Source organism: Tenrec ecaudatus, chromosome 12, assembly GCF_050624435.1.
Source record: "Tenrec ecaudatus isolate mTenEca1 chromosome 12, mTenEca1.hap1, whole genome shotgun sequence".
Lineage (NCBI taxonomy): Eukaryota > Metazoa > Chordata > Mammalia > Afrosoricida > Tenrecidae > Tenrec > Tenrec ecaudatus.
This window is the reverse complement of record NC_134541.1, coordinates 25,669,452-25,689,358: the sequence shown is the minus strand read 5'-3', so window position 1 is coordinate 25,689,358 and position 19,907 is coordinate 25,669,452. Positions and strand designations below refer to the sequence as shown.

Below are 19,907 nucleotides of genomic sequence, written 5' to 3'. Positions count from 1 at the left end.
TTTTGGAAAAAAGGTAGCATCAACCTATTAGTAAGCAAAAAGAGGCAAAATGTAACTCAAGGAGTATTGATTCTGAAGAAGTAGAGAGTGGTTACCAGGCTGACTTGTGTTCCTGGCCTTCTGGCAACAACAGCCCCCACAGTTTGGGGACATGGTTATGGGGAGTGCAGGAGACAGCCCTGTGCCCTCAGAGCGGGGAATACGGTGGAAGGAGTTAGCTCGTCAGAGGCTGCCTCTCAGAGTCTCAAGGAAGGGCCGAGAGGTACTTTAGTTGAGTCTTTTTATCTTTAGGTCCATTTTCTGCCTTTATGGCCGGCAAAATTTGAGACGCCCCCCCCCCCTTTTCTCATGACTTTGATCCGGGGTTCCCTGTGCTTCCCAAAGCAGCGATTCAGTCTCTCCCAAGCCCCAGTCTACCCCTCTGCGAAACAATTTTCAGGACCCTGCATGCTATAAAGCGTGAACGAGAATGAACGGAAGGGGTGTGGCCCCTCAACTTACCCTTTTAATCCTCTCGCAGCCCACTGGCGGGAGGGTCTGACCCACGTACTTGTACAGTTGGCGGCCCTCAATGTTTTTCAATATCTCTCGTGCTGCATCCAGTTTGGGATCAGTGGAATATAAAATCTCCAGGAAAACGTTATCTGCCAATTTGACGAAATCCCGGTTCCATTAGAATGAAATACCAAGGTTCAAAAATCAATTCTGCCGCGCTATTTCAAGTAGTAGTTCAAAGATGCTGACATACCATGATTAATTATAAGCTGAAATTTTTTTCTTAGAAGACTAAACTGAAAAAACAAGTTTACAAAAGAAACTTCCTAAAAAAAAACAAAACAATAAACGTTCTGCCAATGTGTTAGATTTACTAAAAAAATAACCCACTAGAAGGGTATGGGTAGACACCACAAGGGTAGATTTCCAATAGGTTATGAGAGGTGGTGCCCTGGTGGGGTAGTGGTTATGTGTTGGGCTGGGATCCCATGGTCAGCAGTTCGAAACCATCAGCAGCTCTGAGGGAGAGAGACTGGGCTTTCTATTCCTGTGAACAGTTAGTTTCAGAAGCCCACAGGGCAGTCACTATGAGTCAGCAGTGACTCGATGGCAGTGAGTTTCATTGTTGCTGTTGTTTAAAAGGGTAGAATTGAAGCAGGAGGCCATTCACTTAACTTGATGACTACTGAGGTTGGAAGAGGGCTATCTAACCCATACAAACCAAGCCACTGCTGCCAAGTGGATCTGACAAGGTGGGCCCCGGAACCCTTGGGCACAGTGCAAGTGCCCAGTAGGATTTCCAAGGCTGTTACCTTTGGGACAGCAGCCTGACACGGTTCTCCCGGAGAGAGAGGCCGGCGGGTTCCAAGCACTCATCTTTCAGTTAGCTGTCAAATGCTTTTACCACTGTGCCAGCCGGGCTCATCAATCTCCAAACATTTGCTCTCCACGTAAGCCCCTGGCATCAGCTCCTCATTTTTCCCCCTCCCTCATGAACCCATGATAATTTATAAATCATTATTTTGTCATGTCTTACACTGTCCGATGCATCCCTTCACCCCTTTTCTGTTGTCTGTCCTCCAGGGAGGAGGTTATATGTAGATCCTTGTAATCGGTTCCCCCTCTCGACCCCACCTCCCTCCACCCTCTCAGCATCGCCATTCTCACCACTGGTCCTGAAGGGATCATCTGTCCTGGATTCCCTGTGTTTCCAGTTCCTATTTGTACCAGTGTACATCCCCTGGTCTAGCCAGATTTGTAAGGTAGAATTGGGATCATGATAGTGGAGGAAGGAAGCATTCAGGAACTAGAGGAAAACTATGTTTCATCATTGCTACACTGCACCCTGACTGGCTCGTCATCTCCCTGTGACCCTTCTGTAAGGGGATGTCCAATTGCCTACAGATGAGCTTTGGGTCTCCACTCCGCACTACCCTTCATTCACAATGATATGAATTTTTGTTCTGATGATGTCTGATACCTGATCCCTTCAACACCTCATGATCACACAGGCTGGTGTGCTTCTTCCATGTTGGCTTTGTTGCTTTTGAGCTAGATGATCGCTTGTTTACCTTGAAGCCTTTGAGACCCCAGACGCTATATCTTTTGATAGCTGAGCACCATCAGCTTTCTTCACATTTGCTTATGCACTCATTTGTCTCCAGCTACCTTATGGGGAGGTGAGCACACAATGATACTATTTTTTGTTCTTTGATGCCTGATAACTGATCCCTTCGGCACCTCGTGATCATGCAGGTTGGTGTGCTTCTTCCATGTGGGCTTTGTTGCTTCTGAGCTAGATGGCCGCTTGCTTACCTTGAAGCCTTTAAGACCCCAGATGCTATATCTTTTGATAGCCAGGCACCATCAGCTTTCTTCACCACATTTGCCTTCAGTGATTGTGTTGGGAGGGTGAGCATCATGGAATGCCAGTTTAATAGAACAAGTGGTCTTGCATTGAGGAAGTACTTGAGTGGAGGCCCAATGTCCACCCGTTACCTTAATACTGAACCTATACATATATGTACATAGATTTATTTCCACATCCTCATATATAAATATATTTACATATGTACATGCCTTTATTTAGACCTCCTAGCTCTAGAAGGATCTTTTATTTTCCTCTATTCTGTTCCTTCTTTTTAAAACTTTTCTCTCTTGTGTTTCTTTCCATTTATCTTTATCGAATGTAACGTTAAGGCTGTCAAAATTCAATAATAAAACTCTGGGCCTACAGTTTCTGGCTTTCTTTCCCCTCTATTCCACTTTTCTACTAATTAATTTACCATATATACTCGAGTATAAAGCCGACCCGAATACCAGCCAAGGCACTTAATTTTACCACAAAAACTGCATTAAAAATGTGCTGGAAAACTCGGCTCATACACGAGTTTATACGGTATGTCATATTTTACAGGAGTGTTCATCTGGGAGGGGGTGGAAATAAGGAGAATTGGTCCTTCAAAGGCAGTTGGAGATGGCTGGGATTCGGTTTCATCCTGAGAGTGTGCTGCAAACAAATTCAAGCAGTGAGGGGGCAGCAGTGGTACCCAGGGGGATGCTGCATCTTAGCCCAGTCACCTTCTGTTGTTTATACCCAAGTGCAGAGCCTCCAGGCTTCCCACTGGTTCTGTGAGCTGTGCGAGTGCTTTCTGACTTTACAGTAGCCAAACAGGTCAGTTTCTTGTGCCTAGAACCTGTGTGTGTGTGTGTGTGTGTGTGTGTGCGTGTGTGTTTCTGTCTCCCTTGTTTTGCTGATCTTAATTTCTCAAGCTACTCTTTCCACCGTAGCTAACTGGCTGCACACCTTCCCTTCTCTTCCTTCCCTCTCACTCTAAGTTACACATTTTTTTCCCTGAAGTGAGGACACACATTTCTATATTTGCACACTGCTTGAAGATGACAACACTGTTAAAGGCATGAGCCAGATCCTGGCATTAGATCTGCTAGATTGACTAGGTCAAGTAAGAATCCTGGCGACACAGCGGTTAAGCACTCAGATGCTAACCACAAGGCCGTCCCTTTGAACCCACCAGCGACCCACAGGACACAAAGACCTGGCGATCCGTTCCCATCGAGATTACAGGCGACGAAAGCCGACGGGCAGTCCCACTCGTCACATACAAGAACACGCCGCAGTTCAGCATCAGCAGGCAAACTACGCGGTTAGGCATGACTCCCCCCAGTTCATGAGATTAAAAACTTAGGTTCACAGAGGTTAAGTGACTTTGTGGAGCTCACCTTACCAATCAAGGCCGGCCTTAACCTCAATCTAGCAGTATGTAATCAAAACCGGATGAAAACACTCCTTAGCATACCCAACCGTTTGTGGTCCAAGGGCAGCATTTGCCCAAGGACCACGTGCACAGGGCAGGCAGCGATAGGAAAGGAGGAATGTCAAATCAGAGAAGGGAGGTGAGCGCTACAGCGCTGTGGAGCCTGCCATCCAGGACATGGAACAGAGGATGCAGTGTTGAAAGGAAAATGATGGGCTCTGTCACGCTTCACTCAAGCGACAAGAGAAAAATAAAAGAGAAGCAGAGAGAAGAACAGAAAAGGGGAAGCTAGGGTAGACATGAGAGGGAGCTAGCGTGTTTTACGGTGCAAAAATTGCAACCAATGTTACAGAACAACTTTATATATGACTTATTGAGTGGAAATCGCATATGCTTTCTAAACTTTAACCCCAACACAAAAGCATACCACCACCTGGGAGCCTCAAAGACATGGGGAAAGAATCCACCTGTCAGACTGGGGCAGCTTTGCCCTTACCTGAGCTGGACACTGGCGCCACCCTGCATTCTTACCTGTTAGCTTCGTGAAGGCCTCCATATCATCAATCGCTGTAGAAATGTGATATCTTTTTTCTTTAGCGCCCGTAATCTCTATGTAGGGATCTGCTTTGAGGAAAGCGTCTGTAATCCTAGAGAAGAGGACCATTTTATTAGAATTCAGGCTTCTAAGAAATGATGAAAATTTCCTGCAGCGTGGCTCAGAGTTAAGGGGGTCTTTCGGCAGTAAGCCCTTGTTGCTGGGCCGAGGCCAACTCCTAGAAAGCACACAGAACCCAGCAGAACTGCTTTAGTACGTCTGAACCTGTACAAAAAATAATCATTTTATTGGGGGGTCTGCAGCTTTTAACACAAGCCACACATCCATCCATTGTGTCAAGCACATTTGTACATTTGTTGCCATCATCATTTTCCAAACATTTTCTTTCTACTTGAGCCCTTGGTATCAGCTTATTTTTTTTCCCTCTTCCTTCCCTACTCTCCCTCCTCAGGATCCCTTGATAATTGTACATTATTATTATTGTTTCATGTCTTACAGTAACTGACGTCTCCCTTCGCCCACTTTTCTGTTATCCATCCCCTTGGGAGGGGGTGATATGTAGATCCTTGTGATCGGTTCCCTCTTTCTCCCCCATTTGGTATCGCTACTCTCATTATTGGTCCTGAAGGTCCCCCCCACCAATTTTCCAAAGCAAATTTATTGAATAGTTTTAGAGGCTAATCGTGACTAATCAACAGTAGGTCCTGAGGGGTTTATCTGTCCTGAATTCCCTGTGTTGCGAGCTCTTATCTGTACCCGTGTGCATGCTCTGGTCTAGCCGGATTTGTAAGGTAGAATTGGGGTCATGATAGCGGAGGGGAGGAAGGATTAAAGAACGAGAGGAAAGTTGTATGTTTCATCGGTGCTACACTGCACCCTGACGGACTCGTCCCTTCCTTGTGACCCTTCTGTAAGGGGATGTCCAATTGTTTACAGATAGGCTTTGGGTCTCCGCTCCCCCTCATTCACATTGATACGATTTTTTTTCTCTGGGTCTCTGATCCCTGATCCAACGACACCTCTGCTCACGCCGAGCTTGTGCATCTTTAGGAGGGCAGACAGCTCTCTTCATGGAGCATCTGGCAGATGCGGTATGACTTGCTAACCTTGCAGTTAGCAACCCAATGCCGAACCCCCAACACTAGGAGGTCTTCTTTCTTTCCACATTCAACCACCTCCCCTGCCATTGAGTTCATTCCCATTTACACAGACCCTGTCTCAGGTTCCCCAGCCTATAACCCTTACGGAAGCAGACAGCCTCGACTTTCTACCACGAAGCAGCAGGTGGGTAGTGAGCAGTCCAATGCTTAACCCATGGCAGCACCAGGGGTCCTCTCCCTGTCTACACTAGGGAAGTACAATGCTGAAGAGTGACATTCTAAAGACGACAGCTCTTCATTCAGACCAGGGTATGGTCTTGAATGACCAGGTTTATTAACATGGCCCAGGGAGCACCAAAGGCAGGGTTCTTTAATAGATTTCCCCTAACATTGTAGGTAGGACCATGTCCAATTCTGCAGGTGCAAAAACGAAATAATTTTCATTTAATCAGATTAGGAAGAAGCGGTGCCAGGCTTTGAACCTAGATTTTCCTAAATTGAATTTTTTTTTAAATTGAATTTTTTTTAAACGGAAGTATCAATCATATGAATAGGTTAATGTATTCTAACATTTGTTCATGGCAAAAGCAAAAAAGAGAGAAATAAAGGATGAGACATTCTATCAATATAATGTAAAAATGAATGTGTCCAAAGGTTTGTGTTAAATCAACTCAAAAGCTCTTTCATAGACAGGGAATTGGCACGTCCAACTTTTGCTGAGTTCACAGGTCCCGTTTCCTTGGGGACTAACCCCTGGTGTACAACCTACGGCCTGTGTAGAAGTTCGAGTCTTTCCAGCAATGCTTGTTCACGTCAAAGTCAGGTTTTCTTCTCTTAGCCTACTTCCACCACCCAGTTTCCCCTTCTCCCTACCACTAAAAGGAGCTCTGGTGGCCAAAGCTGGCAGTTCAAAACCACCAGCTGCTCTGGGGGAGCAAGAGGAGGTTGTCTGCTCCCGTAAAGGTTTACGGAGACTCCGAGACTCTGTCTAGGGTCATTCTGAGTCAGAATTAATCCAGAGACAGTGAGTTTAGTTTGCGCTTGGTCCCTACAGCTAAATTTAGTTCACCGTGTGCCAGTTTCTGTTTTAATGGGCAAGGACACCATTTTAGATGTAATACTTTACAATTCACCCAGATTTACCCAGAAGTTCCCACCAGCCCAACTGTGAGACTCGAGCAAAGCATCCTGGGCATTTTACAGGGGTGTGACCACCCATTTCTTACATGGTGTCGATGATGTTGCCAACTTTGTGCTGGTAAGCTCTGCGGTGCAAACAGTTGCGTGTGTGGAACATGTCGTACAGGTTCCCAACTTCCTGTAGGAAAACACGTAAAAAACAGTAATGTACTCTCAGAGCACGTTCATCCTGTGGGAAGGCCAGTCTGTAAGATAAGGAAAGGCACAGTGGCAGACCAGCAGGCTATGCACACCGGGGTACCTGAGTCTACTGAAAAATCACTGAAAACCAGACAGACAACTTGGTAACGTTATTTATTGGGATGCAAATTTCAGTCTGATAAATAGTAAACTAACAGTCTACTGAGTGCTCTAACTCTGTGACCACTTCTGATCTAACACTTCCCCTATTCCTCCCAAAAGGAGCCCTGGAGGCCCTGCTGGGTGCTTAGGGCTGCTAACCACAAGGTTGGCAGTTCAAACCTACCAGCCGCTCCGTGGGAGGCAGATGAGGCTGAAATCCTATAAAAAGGTTACTATGGCAGTAGGTTTGACTTGGGGGCTGATCCTCTTAATAACTCTAGGAAATAGGTATTGTTACTCTTGTATTGTTAATTCTCGACAACACAGAGGCATTTTACAGAACACTATGATATTCCTCTTTCGTTACACCTCTGTAAGCTGGCGGTGACTGCACAGCTCAGAGTGCTAGGCGTTCTGAACCACTCATGCAGGAATTAAGGACGAGGCTCTGGAGCCAAAGCACCAGGGTTGAAACCTCATTTCTGCCACCTGTTGGCTGATTGCTTCCCTGGGCCTCATTTGGTAAGTGGCATAATAGTGATAGTTCCCCCTCTCATCCAGTTATGAGGCGTGAGTCGGTGAAAACAAACACTGCCGAGCACAACACTCCGTAAATTACCCTTTTACTTTTATTACTTAACAGTGCAAGAGAAAATGCAAGGAAAAGAGCCCTAAGAAACTAACCAACGCTCAGTATAAAGTACAAAGGCTATTGGCCAGGTACTGAATCTGAATCTGGCCAGGCACTGCGCCTTCTTTACTGTCTCCACAGACAGCGCTTACCTTTTCCCTGGTACAAATGTGCTTCTTCTTGTCCACCTCGCAGACACGGGCAAACTTGATAAAGCGCTTATAATCAAAATTATTTTGGATTCCCAGATGATGGCAGTCCCTAAAAGAGAGGTAAATGTTTTTTCAACAAGGAAACTGCACCTTACGTATGAACCCTGAATGGGTACAAGGATCCCAACAAACTTTTATAAAGCGTTCAGTGCACACCTGGCAAAATAGTCCCATTTGTCCACATCAATGCCATTGCGCTTATTGGCCACTATCTCATAGAGGAAGGTCTTCTCTTTAGGGCGCCCTTTGTAGGTCCACTGGAAGACAAGGAAGCCCATGGGAAGTTGTAGGGGAGGAGCCAGATCTGCTATGAGTCAGTCAGGGTGATGCATTAATGAAAAAGTATAAACAGATGTCTGACGAGAAACAAGAGGAGCTAGGCATGGGATACCCTATCAGTACTAAGCCTTCTTGTGTACCTGAAAGAGATCCTAGCTGTCACTTCCCGCAACCAATAGCTCTGTGCTTTCTTGGTTTAACTATTTCCTTTAAAAAAAAATAAAAGATCTAACAATGACGTGTTAAGAAGGTGCTTTAACTTGAATTCATAAATGCCACATAGGACCATCTTAAAAGTAGCTATACATCTAGTCTAAATGATACGGATTGTACAAAGAAATTTTGGAGGTCCATGTCTTTGTAATGTACTACTGACCACAAATTCCCTGTTACCTTACATGCTAACATCAGAGTGGTATATATTTGAGATAAAGCTCTCAGAATCTTAGAGGAAATTCTTTCCAACGTCTTTAAAGAAGAAATTTTTAAAAAGACAGAGAGAAAGACAAAAGAGATAAAACCTATTTCTTTCTGAAGCCATCCAACTTTTTTCTGTCTTCATGAATTTAAATATTTTACATGTCAATCTTAGGAGATAACCAGATAAATATTTACACATTTGTAAACAAGGTTACTTTGTAACTTTTTTCTTACTTTGTAACTTTTCAATGTAAAATATTACACACATTTATTAAAAAAAGACTCAGATATACTTTTAATTTAGTGGGATAATTTTTAAATAATGCAGCTAAGTGGTTAAAAAGGTGCCATTTTGTTGCATTAAACAATAGAAATAGGAAACAATAATTTATAATTTTTAGAAAAATAATTTATAATTTATCAAGGGTTCACAAGGGTGAAAGGGGGGTGGAGGGAGGGGAAAAAAGAGGAGCTGATACCAAGGACTCAAGTAGAAAGAAAAGGTTTTAAAAGTGATGATGGCAATATAGGTACCAATATGCTTGATCCAAATGCTATAACAGCTGTGAGAGCCCCCAGTAAGGCAGTTTATTTAACAAAACAACAGTAGAAATAATAGTCTATTGTTCGGTGCCTCTACAATAAGCAAATGTGTAGCTTGAAAGAGTAATGAACAGACAAGATCAAAAGCCTATCTCAGCTCAAATGAAGCTGGACAGAAACTCACAGTAGGCTCTTGCATTGAGAATTCAAGTGGTCCTATGATCTGCTCCTTGATGAAACAGATATCTTCTTCAGGGACGAGTCCGTAGTGCTCCATGACTTCTCTGAGTCCGTTAGACTCAACCAGGTGCTCAAACATCATGACGGAGCCCTGCTCGTGCTAGAAAAAACCCAGCATAATATGATCTATTACAGACCATGGCCCATCCACAAACCAGAGCCACGGCTACCGAGTGGATTCTGACAAACAGTGACCCTATATGGCAGAGCAGCACTTCCCTATGGGGTCTCCAAGGACAGCATCTTTACAACGCAGACTGCCCCATCTTTCACCCACAGAGCAGCTGGTCGGTTCAAATGCCACCTTCTCAGCAGCTCAGTGCTTAACCACTGGTCACCAGGGCTCCTTCCTGGTCCACTGGGGCTCCAGGCGATTAACATTACTAGACTCCAGATAAATCAGAGAATGGGTTCTACTGTGTTTTAATCATCGAGTTTCCAAATATACTCTTTCAGAATGTATTTTAATCGGTCTTAAAGACCAGTCAAACTAGCCTCAGCCGTCCTGGAGAGAGAAAGTTGTAGCTGCCTGATTCCATTAAGAGTTAGTCATCTCACAAGGCTCTCCATGTGACCTCCTCCCTGGGGGACAGACAACAGAAGAGTGGGTGAAGAGAGACATTGGACAGTGTAAGATATGACAAAACAATAATAATTTATAAATTATCAAGGGTTCACGAGGGAGGGGGGAAAATGAGGAGCTGATACCAAGGGCTCAAGTAGAAAGAAAACGTTTTGAGAATGATGATGGCAACAAATGTAGAAACGTGCTTGACACAATGGATATATGAATGGATTGCGATAAGAATTGTACAAGCCCCCAATAAAATTATTTTTTTAAAAAAGCTAGTCTCAAAAGTCATTTACAGGGTTGCTATGAATGGAGCCCTGGTGGTGTAGTGATTACATGTTGGGCTGCGATCCACATGGTCAGCAGTTCAAAACCACCAGCAGCTTCTCCAGAGAAAGGCTGAGCTTTCTACTCCAGTAAACAGTTACAGTCTCAGAAACGCACAGGGGGTCACTATGAGCCAGCATCGACTTGATGGCTGGCCGTGAGTATGGTAGAACACATAAAGTTACAAGATATGTTAGTACTTCCACCAAGTAGCGAAAAGGGGGAACTGTACACTTGCCAGTAAACAATAAAACCCAAACCAAAAAATATCCCCCAACCTAACAATTTCTTTATTAAGGTCTTTGTTAAGATTTGGAACCTCAAATGAGCCTCCACGCATTCACCTTTTACTGCACAACCATTCACAATCATTATAAAGATTTAATGACCCCTGGGGGGCATCAGCCCTGTAAACCAAAAACCGACTCAAGATGAAAATCAAAATCTAAATGGTCTTGTAACTATTTTTTAAAAAAATTAAACAAAAGACACATTCTAATTACAAAAGGAATAATAGTAATTTTAGAGGATCTGACTTAACAAAATCATCTCTAGTAATAGTAATTCAAATAAGTGTATGTGTCTCCTAGTATTATGTACTAAGAAGGGCACAGTATGGCTTCTGTGGCATTCCTGACTCTGTGAGAAAACATCAGACAGTTGAAAGACATGCTACAAAACAATTTGCCTATAATCTTTAAAAAGTGGCAGTGCCATGATAGATAAAAAACATGCTATGTTATTCCATTTATACCAAGTCTAAGAACAGGTAAAATAAATGAATGCTTATCAAAGTCAGGAAAAAAGTCAAATTAACTGGAAAGGGCACACGTGAATTTTCCAGAAAGATAAAACACTGTCTTGGGGAGTGGTTTCACAGACGCGGTGATGGGCTTCGTGTCAACTTGGTGGGGCCAGGCTTCTCAGCTGTAGTCAGGCACTGCTGAGTCAGCTCTGGCTCGGACTGCACCTGTGCGACAAAGCAACACACCTCCCAGTCCTGGCCCTGCTGTCCTCACAAGTGTTCTTATGTTTGCACTCATTGTTGAAGCCACTGTGTCAATTCATTATCGAGGTCCTGCCTCTTTTCACGGCCCCTCGTCTTTACCAAGCATGATGTCTGATGTCCTTTTCCAGGGACTGGTCTCTCCTGGTCACTTGTCCAAAGTACAGGAGACGATGTCGTACCATCTGTGCTTGTGATGAATACTCTGGCTGTATTTCTTCTAAGACAGATGTGTTTGTTCTTGCTTTTTAAATTTTTATGTTTAATCAGGTCTGAGCATTGAGCAAAACCCTCCCCACATTCTGAGCATATGTAGTCAATCTCCTGGGCCTTTGCCTGCTGACTTTCCCAGTCAGAGTCCTCACGAGTCTCCGCAGGTTCAGATCTGTCCCCAGATGACTGCGCTCCTCTGCAAGTCTGCCTCAGTGACCACCTTCATTCTCAGTCTCCTCATCCTTCTCGTTGTCAGGCTTCGAAACTTCACACCTGGGCTGGACCCGCTGCTCCTGCCCTGTTTGGAAGGGTTCCATCTCCTCCATGAGCCCTTTCTGTTTCTCCGCCTGGTCTGAGTCCTCTTGCTCCATTTCTTCAAGTGCTGGCTCTAGCTCCTCCAGCACAGCCACCACGTGCTCCCCGCTCCCACACATGGGCCTGCAGCTCCTCGGGCAGGGTGGGCAGGAACTGCTCCAGCACCAGCAGCTCCAGGATCTGCTCCTTGGGGTGGATGTCAGGCCGCAGCCACTGATGGCGGAGCTCCCCGAGATGGTTCAGTGCTTCTAGGGGTCCCGTGGTCTCTTCGTAGCACAGCTGTCTGAATCGTTTGCACCACTGCTCCTGCCCAAGGCCTCTGCTGTTCCTTTGCATCTGCATCTCTGCTCCCAAGTGGAGCAGTGGTCTTCCTTGCCTCCTGGAAGTCCTTTCTTCAGACTCAGGGGACCTGGGGAATGCGCACTCACTAATACTGTCGCCATCCTAACCTTCACATGATCTGGTTTGGAAAGTGTTGTTTGGAATGTCTCCTCAGGGATACCCCCCCGAGGACCCACACTCGAACGATCGCTCTCAAAGGCAGGCTCAGCTCAGGCTCAATGCCAGCGACTTCTCGCCAGCCCTCTTTGGCCTCCCAATGTGTTTGTTCTTTTGGAAGTCCATGGTCCTTTCAATAGACTTCGTCAGCATCATAGTTTGAGTTCAAATGCATCCATTTTTCTTTGTCTTTCCTCACTCAATGTCCAACTTTCACAATGTAGACGAGGTAAATGGGAAATAGCACGGCTTGGGTCAGGTGTACCTTGGTCCTCAAAGACACATCTTTGCTTTTCAATACTTTAAAGAGGTCTTGTGGAGCGGATTTACCTGATGCAACGTGTCGTTTGATCTCTCGACAGCTGCTTCCATGAGCACTGACTGCAGATCCAAGCAAGATGAAATCCTTGACAACTTCAACCTTTTCTCCATTCACCATGCTGTTCTCTACTGATTGAGTGGTGAAGGTATGGATTTTCTTTATCCTGAGTTGTGAACTACACTGAAGGCTGCACTCTTAGATCTTCATCAGCAAGTGCTTCAAGTCCTCCTTGCTTTCAGCAAGCGAGGCTTATCAACTGGTTGTGAATAAGCCTTTTTCCATTCCTGATACCACATTCTTCTGCATAGAATCCAGCTTCTCTGATTATTTCCTCAGTAAACATATTGAATAAGTGTGATGAGATACATACAACCCTGACACATGCCTTTCCTGATTTTAAACTATGCTGTGTGTGTTGGGTCTGGGTGCTTTAGAGAAACAAATCCACAGAAACTCAAGTATAAGAGAGAGTTTTATATAAAAGTTAAGTGCACTTCAAGAAAACATCCCAACCCAGTGTTACCCAAGCCAAGTCCAACATTAACCCATATGTCTGACACCAATCCACAAAGTCCTCCTCCATCTCACAAAACACATGCAGTGATGCTGACTGCAAGAGAAAAGCCGAACCAGTGAAGGTGTAAGCATCTCAGCGCTGGCAGGGGTCTCTACACGGCTGCTCCAGCACCCAGGGCTGCATAGGGGTAGGTCCATGTGGCTTCTCCTCAGGGATGTCTTGCAGGAAGTGAGCCTTGTCAGCTGAAGCAGGAACTGGCTAAGGCAGCTGCCCCTGGTCCGACCATCAGAAACAAGAGACCCAAGAACTAGAAAGGCGAGGTTCACCGAGCCATTTATCCCTCTGCCCTTCACCTAACCCCACATGTGTTTATTGGCCAGGTTGGTCCAGTAAACTACATTAGTGTTTCCTTGTTCTTTCACATAACTGCCTTTTGATTCATGTCCATGTTCGACATGAGCACAATGTTTTGGAATCCCCATTCTTCTCAAGACGCTCCTGTTTGCTATGATCCACACAGTGAAGGCCTTTGCATAGTCAATGAAATACAAGCAAACATCTCTTTGGTGTTCTCTGCTTTCAGCCAAGATCCACTTGACATCAGCAACGATATCCCTTGTTCCACATTCTCTTAATCCAACCTGAATTCTGGCAGCTCCCTGTCAACATGCTGCTGCTGGAGGATCTTCAGCAAAATGAAGATCTGCAAGTGATATTAATATTGTTCTGTAACTTAAGCATTCTGGTGGGTCACTTTTCTTTGGGATGGGTACAAATATGGATCTCTTCCAGTCAGTTGGCCAAATAGCTGTCTACTCCCAGTGCTTCATCAGCTGTTGAAACATTTCAATTAGTATTCCATCAATTCCCGGAGCCTTCTTTTTGGGTAATGCGCTCAGCGCAGCTTAGATTTCTTCCGTTGGCACTATTGGCTCGTGCTCATGTGCTAACTCTTGAAATGGTTAGATCAATGAATTCTTTTTAGTACACTGACTGTATTCTTTCCATCTTTTTTTGGTTGTTGTTTTTGTTGTTCAGAGAGTCTCTTTAAAAAAATTTTATTTTATTGGGGGCTCTTACAGTTCTTCACACAATCCATCCATCCATCCATCCATTGTGTCAAGCACGTTTACATTTGTTGCCCTCATCATTTTCAAAACATTTTCCTTCTACTTGAGTCCTTGGTATCAATTCATTTTCTCCCTCCCTCATATACCCTTGATAGTTTATCATTTTTTTTCATGTCTTACACTGACTGCTATCTCCCTTCACCCACCCTTCTGTTGTCTGTCTCCCTGAGAGGGGGCTATAGTCTTTCCATGTTGCATTTCAAGGCTTACATTATTTCTTGAGTTCTTTTAGTTTAAGATATCTTGAGCATGATCTTTGGTCTTCTAACTCTAGGCATTTGCACATTTTATTATATTTCACTTTGTCTTCTCGAGCTTCTTTTTGAAATTTTCTATTCAGCTCTTTGACTTCATCACTTCATCCATATGCCTTAGCTACTTCACGATTAGGAGCAAGTTTGAGTCTCTTCTGACATTCACTCTCAACTTTTCCTCTTTTTAATGACCTTCCATGTTCTTCATGTCTGATGTTCTTGAAATTTGATTGGGAAATACCCAACGTCGTATTTTAGCTCTTGTGGAATTGTTTTGAATTTTGTTCAACTTCAATCTGAATTTACATATGAACAGTTGATGGTCTGTTTCATCATTGGTGCTTGGTCTGCTTTTAACTGCTGATATTAAGCTTCTCCATCGTCTCTTCCCACAGATGTAGTCAATTTGATTTCTGTGTGTTCTATCTGGAGAAATTCACATGTATAGTTTGCCTTTTGTGTTATTGGGGGGGGGAAGGTATTTGCTATGAACAAGTCACTGGTCTTGCAAATTTATCTCATGGGATCTCCAGCTTCATTTCTATCACCATGGCTTCTGTAGGAAGTTCATCTCAGTAGTTTGGGAGTGATCCACCATGACGTAATGTAATGCAACATACTCAACCCCTGGTGGGATCTAACGTAACACAACTCTGTGAGCAGCTAGAAGTTGTGGAGTACAGCCCCCTTGATCGGTTTGTAGACTGGATGCAATTTGAAAAAAGACTCCTTGGGTTGTCACTTGGTCCTTCTTAAGCAGATTCCTTGGGAAAGCTTGCCACTTTGTGGAACCTAGATTCTGCATCTAGTTGTTGATCACCTGCCATGTTGCCTGCCAATACCAAGAGTCACAAGCAGACTGCTGACCTTGGATCAACTGAATTTTCCATCCACTAGCCAATGGTCTTCCTGTTTTCTGGAGCCTGCACAGCCACATCCCTCAGAAGCTTGCAGCTTAGCATCAGACTTAAACTGGAATGGACTTACCTGCTTCTATAACCGCGTGAGTCCTTTCTTGATGTAAATGTCTTTCTATAGACATACACACAAAAACTACACTGTTTTTGCTTTTCTGGAGAACCCCGCCTAACACAAATGTATATATCTGTGCAAACTCATTGAAGTGTACACACGGTTTATTATACAGGATCTAAATCACACTAAAAGAAGGAGAGAGAGAGAGAGATAATACGGTTGACATGTAATAAACTTTCTAATATATACTCTTACTCTTTTCTACTCCAAGTTCCAGAAAGACAGTATGATCAAAGCTTGGTGGGTGGGGGTGGGGGGATTGGTGGTGAATTACAAGCGTTTTTACTTCAAAACTGATTTTTACAAAATACAAAAGCATGGGTCAGCCATGTGCAAATGCCTAAGTATAAAATAATTTATATTTATGAGAATAATTTGGTTGGGATTATGCATTCAATGGTGATGCTAAAGGAGTTCAAGCTGTTATGTTCTCATCTTACAGCAGAGCAGTAAAGTGGATCATTAAATTGGCAGCCAAGAAACCCAGCTTTTTCGTGCTGCCTCTACCACAGGACACAGAACTTGCTGGTTTGGGAGCATCAACACATCTGATGAGCTTCAAGTTTCTTGACTTGTAAAAGGAGATCATGATCCCTTCTTTACAGATTACTGTGAGTATCAAATGGAGAACAGACACACACACACTATGGAAAAGACCATGGGAACTATGTGACATCACAAGAATGGAACTACACAGGTAATTTAATACCTGATCAGGTAATCTTTTTATTGTCTGTTGACTCTTTATATACATACCGTCCATTTTACCTCTGGGCGAGCAAGTGGAATAAATCTTCCATCAAACATGTGAGAAAATGGTCCATGGCCTAAAACACAAGAGCAGCCCTGGTAAAAATGGGATTCATCTTTCTATCTCTTTAGCTCAACTTCAATATCAACAAAAATGAATAACCTAGAAAGACGCCACAGAGGAAGGAACAGTTTAACTCCTTCGTCTTAAAACAAGCACAGAAGGGGCAGATCCACCTGGAAAAGTCAGCTCCCCAGAGAGCGGCCGTGGAGTCACCAGAACTTACATACCTGAAGAAGAACCTGGAAGGATGGTGGAAGGTTTTTTTTTTTCAGATCAGAATCGAGATGATGGAATGTTAAAGGAAGGGTTAGCTTTCAGAATCTGCAGATTACCACAGACGCTTTAAGGCAATCTACCACTGCCACCGTGGGGCAGAAAGAAAATATTTCAGTTGGAACATCATTACTCTTCTCCTTTAAAAATATCTAAGTTTATGCACATGCACACTACACATAATGCACTTTAAAAATATATACACACATTGAGGTGGCATCTCAATTTTTTTATTGACGATGTGGGAATTAAAAAAGGGTCTGCAGGTCATTTTGCTTATTTTATATTATTTCTTCATAGGTGATTTTAAAATGCCATACTTAATAATTATAAACTTTGCTGGGATACAACTTGGAATTATCACAATTTCCAAATGATTCTCTCTCTTAAGACGCCAACAATCTGTTACATGTACGATCTAGAAGATGGTGCTAGTCCTACTTTGAACTCCTGGGGGAATGAGTTGTCTTGAGTGATTTTGGGAGAAAGTACCATCCCCAGTTCCCCTGATGGCGTTACTGAAACACACCTCTCCTCAAGGCCAACTTTCAGGCTCTTCTAAGAGGCAAGAAGGAACTACAGAAATAGGGGAACAAATCCTATGATAGGATCGTATTAAAAATGGATTTGGTATGACAAAGTCATTAAAGGAAAAATGGCAGTTTTATTCCACGAGAAGAATAAAAGTTCACATCAACCTAAAACTAGTGATCAGATATTGTCGATATTCAGATACTGACATACAATTCAGGAAAACTCACTAATCGAGCAGAAAGCCCCCTCTTTTTATCATTTTATTGGGGCTCTTACAACATTCCATACATCAACGGTATCAAGCATATTTATATATATGTTGTCATCATAGTTTTCTAAACATTTACCTCTATCCGAGCCCTTGGTATCAGCTCCAACCCACACCCCAACCCTTTTGACAAATTATAAATTATTAGTATTTTCATATCTTACACCGACTGCTATCTCCCTTCACCCATATTTCTGTTGTTCGTCTCCCCCACCCACCAGGGGTGTGTGTTATATATCAATCATTGTAATTGGTTCCCTTTCCTTCCCCCTATCCTCCTGTTATCATGACTCCCATTTCTGTCCCTCAAGTGTTTATCTGACCTGGACTCAGTGGGTTGTGAGGTCTTATCTGTAAGCTCCCTTTTTTTGTTTTAATCATTTTATTGGGGGCTTGTACAACTCTTACCACAATCCATCCATCCATCTGTTGTGTCAAGCACATTTGTATGTTTATTACCACCATCATTCTCAAAACATTTTCTTTCTATTTGAGCCCTACAGCTCCTCATCTCCCCCCTCCCTCCCTGCCCTACCCTAAGCCCCTGATTATATAACAAATATCAAAGATATTTAGCATTGAAAAGTCACTGAAATACTACCAGAAAATAAAATATAAACTCTTTGTGCTTATATAACAGGAGAAAGATATGGCATTCTGCTTCTTTAAAGATTTATAGCCCTGGAAATCTAGAGGCTGTGTTATTCTGTCCTACTGGTTGTTAGGAGCCAAAACAGACTCTAGAGCATTCGATTTGGATTTGGAGTTTCTAAGTCATCCTAGTAGGAAGCCCTGACACATTTACATCGATGTTAAAACAGAATGACCTTGTTTCTCTTGGTTACCATGACTTTGCTACTTCAAAGAGAGGTGCTAACATTACAGTTTTAGATAGCCACCCGGCTCTCTGTCCAGCTTACCGAGATCATGACAGAGCCCCGCAATCTGAACACAGAGCATGTCTCGCTCGCTTATCTGCAGCTCCGGTTGTTTTTCATGCAGCGCACGAACCAGACATCCTGCTAAGTACCCCACCCTGCACAGCAAAAACAGAGAGAAAGTCACTCTTCTGTTGGAAAAGTGGGTGATGCCTGAGGTCTTCAAGTCCTTTTGTATGCTTTCTCCAACATTCTAATACATTTCCAGCTTGACAGAGCAGTCTAGTGCAAACCTGGGCAGGAACACAGACAAAGTCCCACTATTACTCCTGAGCTCTTTGAAAATACAGACAATTTTTATCTGATTGTGTTTTATTAGACCGGGCTAATGTTCAACACACCTTTCCTGATGAGCAAGTGAACATGTGATTATAGACACGTATGTTCTGGTAAATTAAAAACAAACAAACAAACAGGAAAGAACAAAACAGTACCCTGTAATTATTTTATGAAATCTGAAAAACTGTCCAGTTTCCTTCCCCTCTCCGATGTCCCTGGGCTGCACACTTTCGAAGGGAAAATTAGACCAAAGCCTCAACTTAGTTGATTAGACAGCAGTGCTCCCTGCTCTAAGCCTGTAAATGTTTCCCTGACATACTTACTATAGGTCAGGAAATGACTTCATTTCAAAGGTAAGCTCCCTGTGCCACAAACTATGGCTACTGGCAAACCTCACGCATCAAACTCACAGGATTGGTTTTACGAGCAACCGACACAATCAGCTTTTAATTTCACTCTCACACACAAATATTTCATACAACTCATCTGTCCATAAACACGTTCACTATCTTCGTGGGAAGTACAGTGACATATAAGAAAACATACTTCATATGAAATACAGTAAAGCAGATAAAAAGCTCAATTTGTCATCAATAAAATAAGGGTACTACTATCGTTTGACAAAGTTACTTTCTGTGGAAGAGCTGAAATGAGGGGATGGTTTCATGAGACAGAGGAGGTACCGCTAGGGTTTCCCCTCCATCCGGGTCTCCTTACCCCAGACTGTGCTCAAAGCGGTTGTGCGACGCTCCTGGAAAAACATAGTACCCGCCTCCCAGCTGCTTAATGTACCGAAGTCGCTGAAACTGAGGCGTGTCGATGATGCGGATGAGCAGGGGGTGGAGCTCAATGTGGCCATGGATGGGATCATTAATAACCTACAAAATGAGAAGCAGATTAACATACATGATGACACACAACTCCATCTAACATGTTTGTGCAGTCATTCCTACCTGTGCTGAGAAGTCAAACCGATTTAATTGTTCAAGTAAGAAGAATGCTTAGGGAAATGATTAAGACATTCATTCCATTATCTTATTTACTATCACTATCAACAGATAAAAGCATATTGCATTTTTCCCTTTGTTTTTAAGAAATGTTTTTCTGTATATGGAATCTCAAAGAGGTACATCTCCAGAGACGGTAACTGGATCATGAGAACGAGGGCAGGCTGGGGAGATGGGGAGCTAACGGCATAAGGACATGAATGAAGGAAATGCTCTAAAACGGACTGTGGTGAAGCTTGCACAACTCTTCTTGATACGACTGAACTGCTGAATTGCACGCCAGGGGAATCATGTCACTGAAATGCTTAGAATAAAAGTACATTGCACTGAGGCATATTTGATTTCTTCTTAAAAATTTCTGATAACTAAAAGA

The 19,907-nt window shown here is 43.4% G+C and overlaps 2 protein-coding genes across 4 annotated transcripts in view; one reads left to right on the top strand and one right to left on the bottom strand.

Moving 5' to 3' along the window:
* The window catches only part of TLDC2 (TBC/LysM-associated domain containing 2), a 49,901-nt gene extending 35,817 nt beyond the window's left edge, over window positions 1-14,084 (top strand). The window contains exons 6-7 of one of the 2 annotated variants that reach the window (XR_012779123.1): window positions 12,526-12,630; window positions 13,586-14,084. Coding sequence is in view for 1 of the 2 variants with exons in the window: in XM_075528797.1 (XP_075384912.1) it covers window positions 12,526-12,544 (19 nt within the window). In the remaining variant the exon portion in view is untranslated. Of the gene's footprint in view, window positions 1-12,525; window positions 12,738-13,585 lie in introns of those variants that run through there. The other variant, XM_075528797.1, reaches the window with a different exon arrangement.
* Window positions 1-19,907, bottom strand: part of LOC142423469 (deoxynucleoside triphosphate triphosphohydrolase SAMHD1-like) — a 42,125-nt gene that overhangs the window by 8,592 nt on the left and 13,626 nt on the right. For both annotated transcript variants that reach the window (XM_075528794.1, XM_075528795.1), the window contains exons 4-12: window positions 19,245-19,405; window positions 18,231-18,346; window positions 16,178-16,248; window positions 9,178-9,333; window positions 7,908-8,008; window positions 7,692-7,800; window positions 6,653-6,744; window positions 4,302-4,417; window positions 502-644 (exon numbers count right to left, since the gene is read on the bottom strand). In XM_075528794.1, the coding sequence (XP_075384909.1) occupies window positions 502-644; window positions 4,302-4,417; window positions 6,653-6,744; window positions 7,692-7,800; window positions 7,908-8,008; window positions 9,178-9,333; window positions 16,178-16,248; window positions 18,231-18,346; window positions 19,245-19,405 (1,065 nt within the window). The remainder of the gene's footprint in view (window positions 1-501; window positions 645-4,301; window positions 4,418-6,652; window positions 6,745-7,691; window positions 7,801-7,907; window positions 8,009-9,177; window positions 9,334-16,177; window positions 16,249-18,230; window positions 18,347-19,244; window positions 19,406-19,907) is intronic.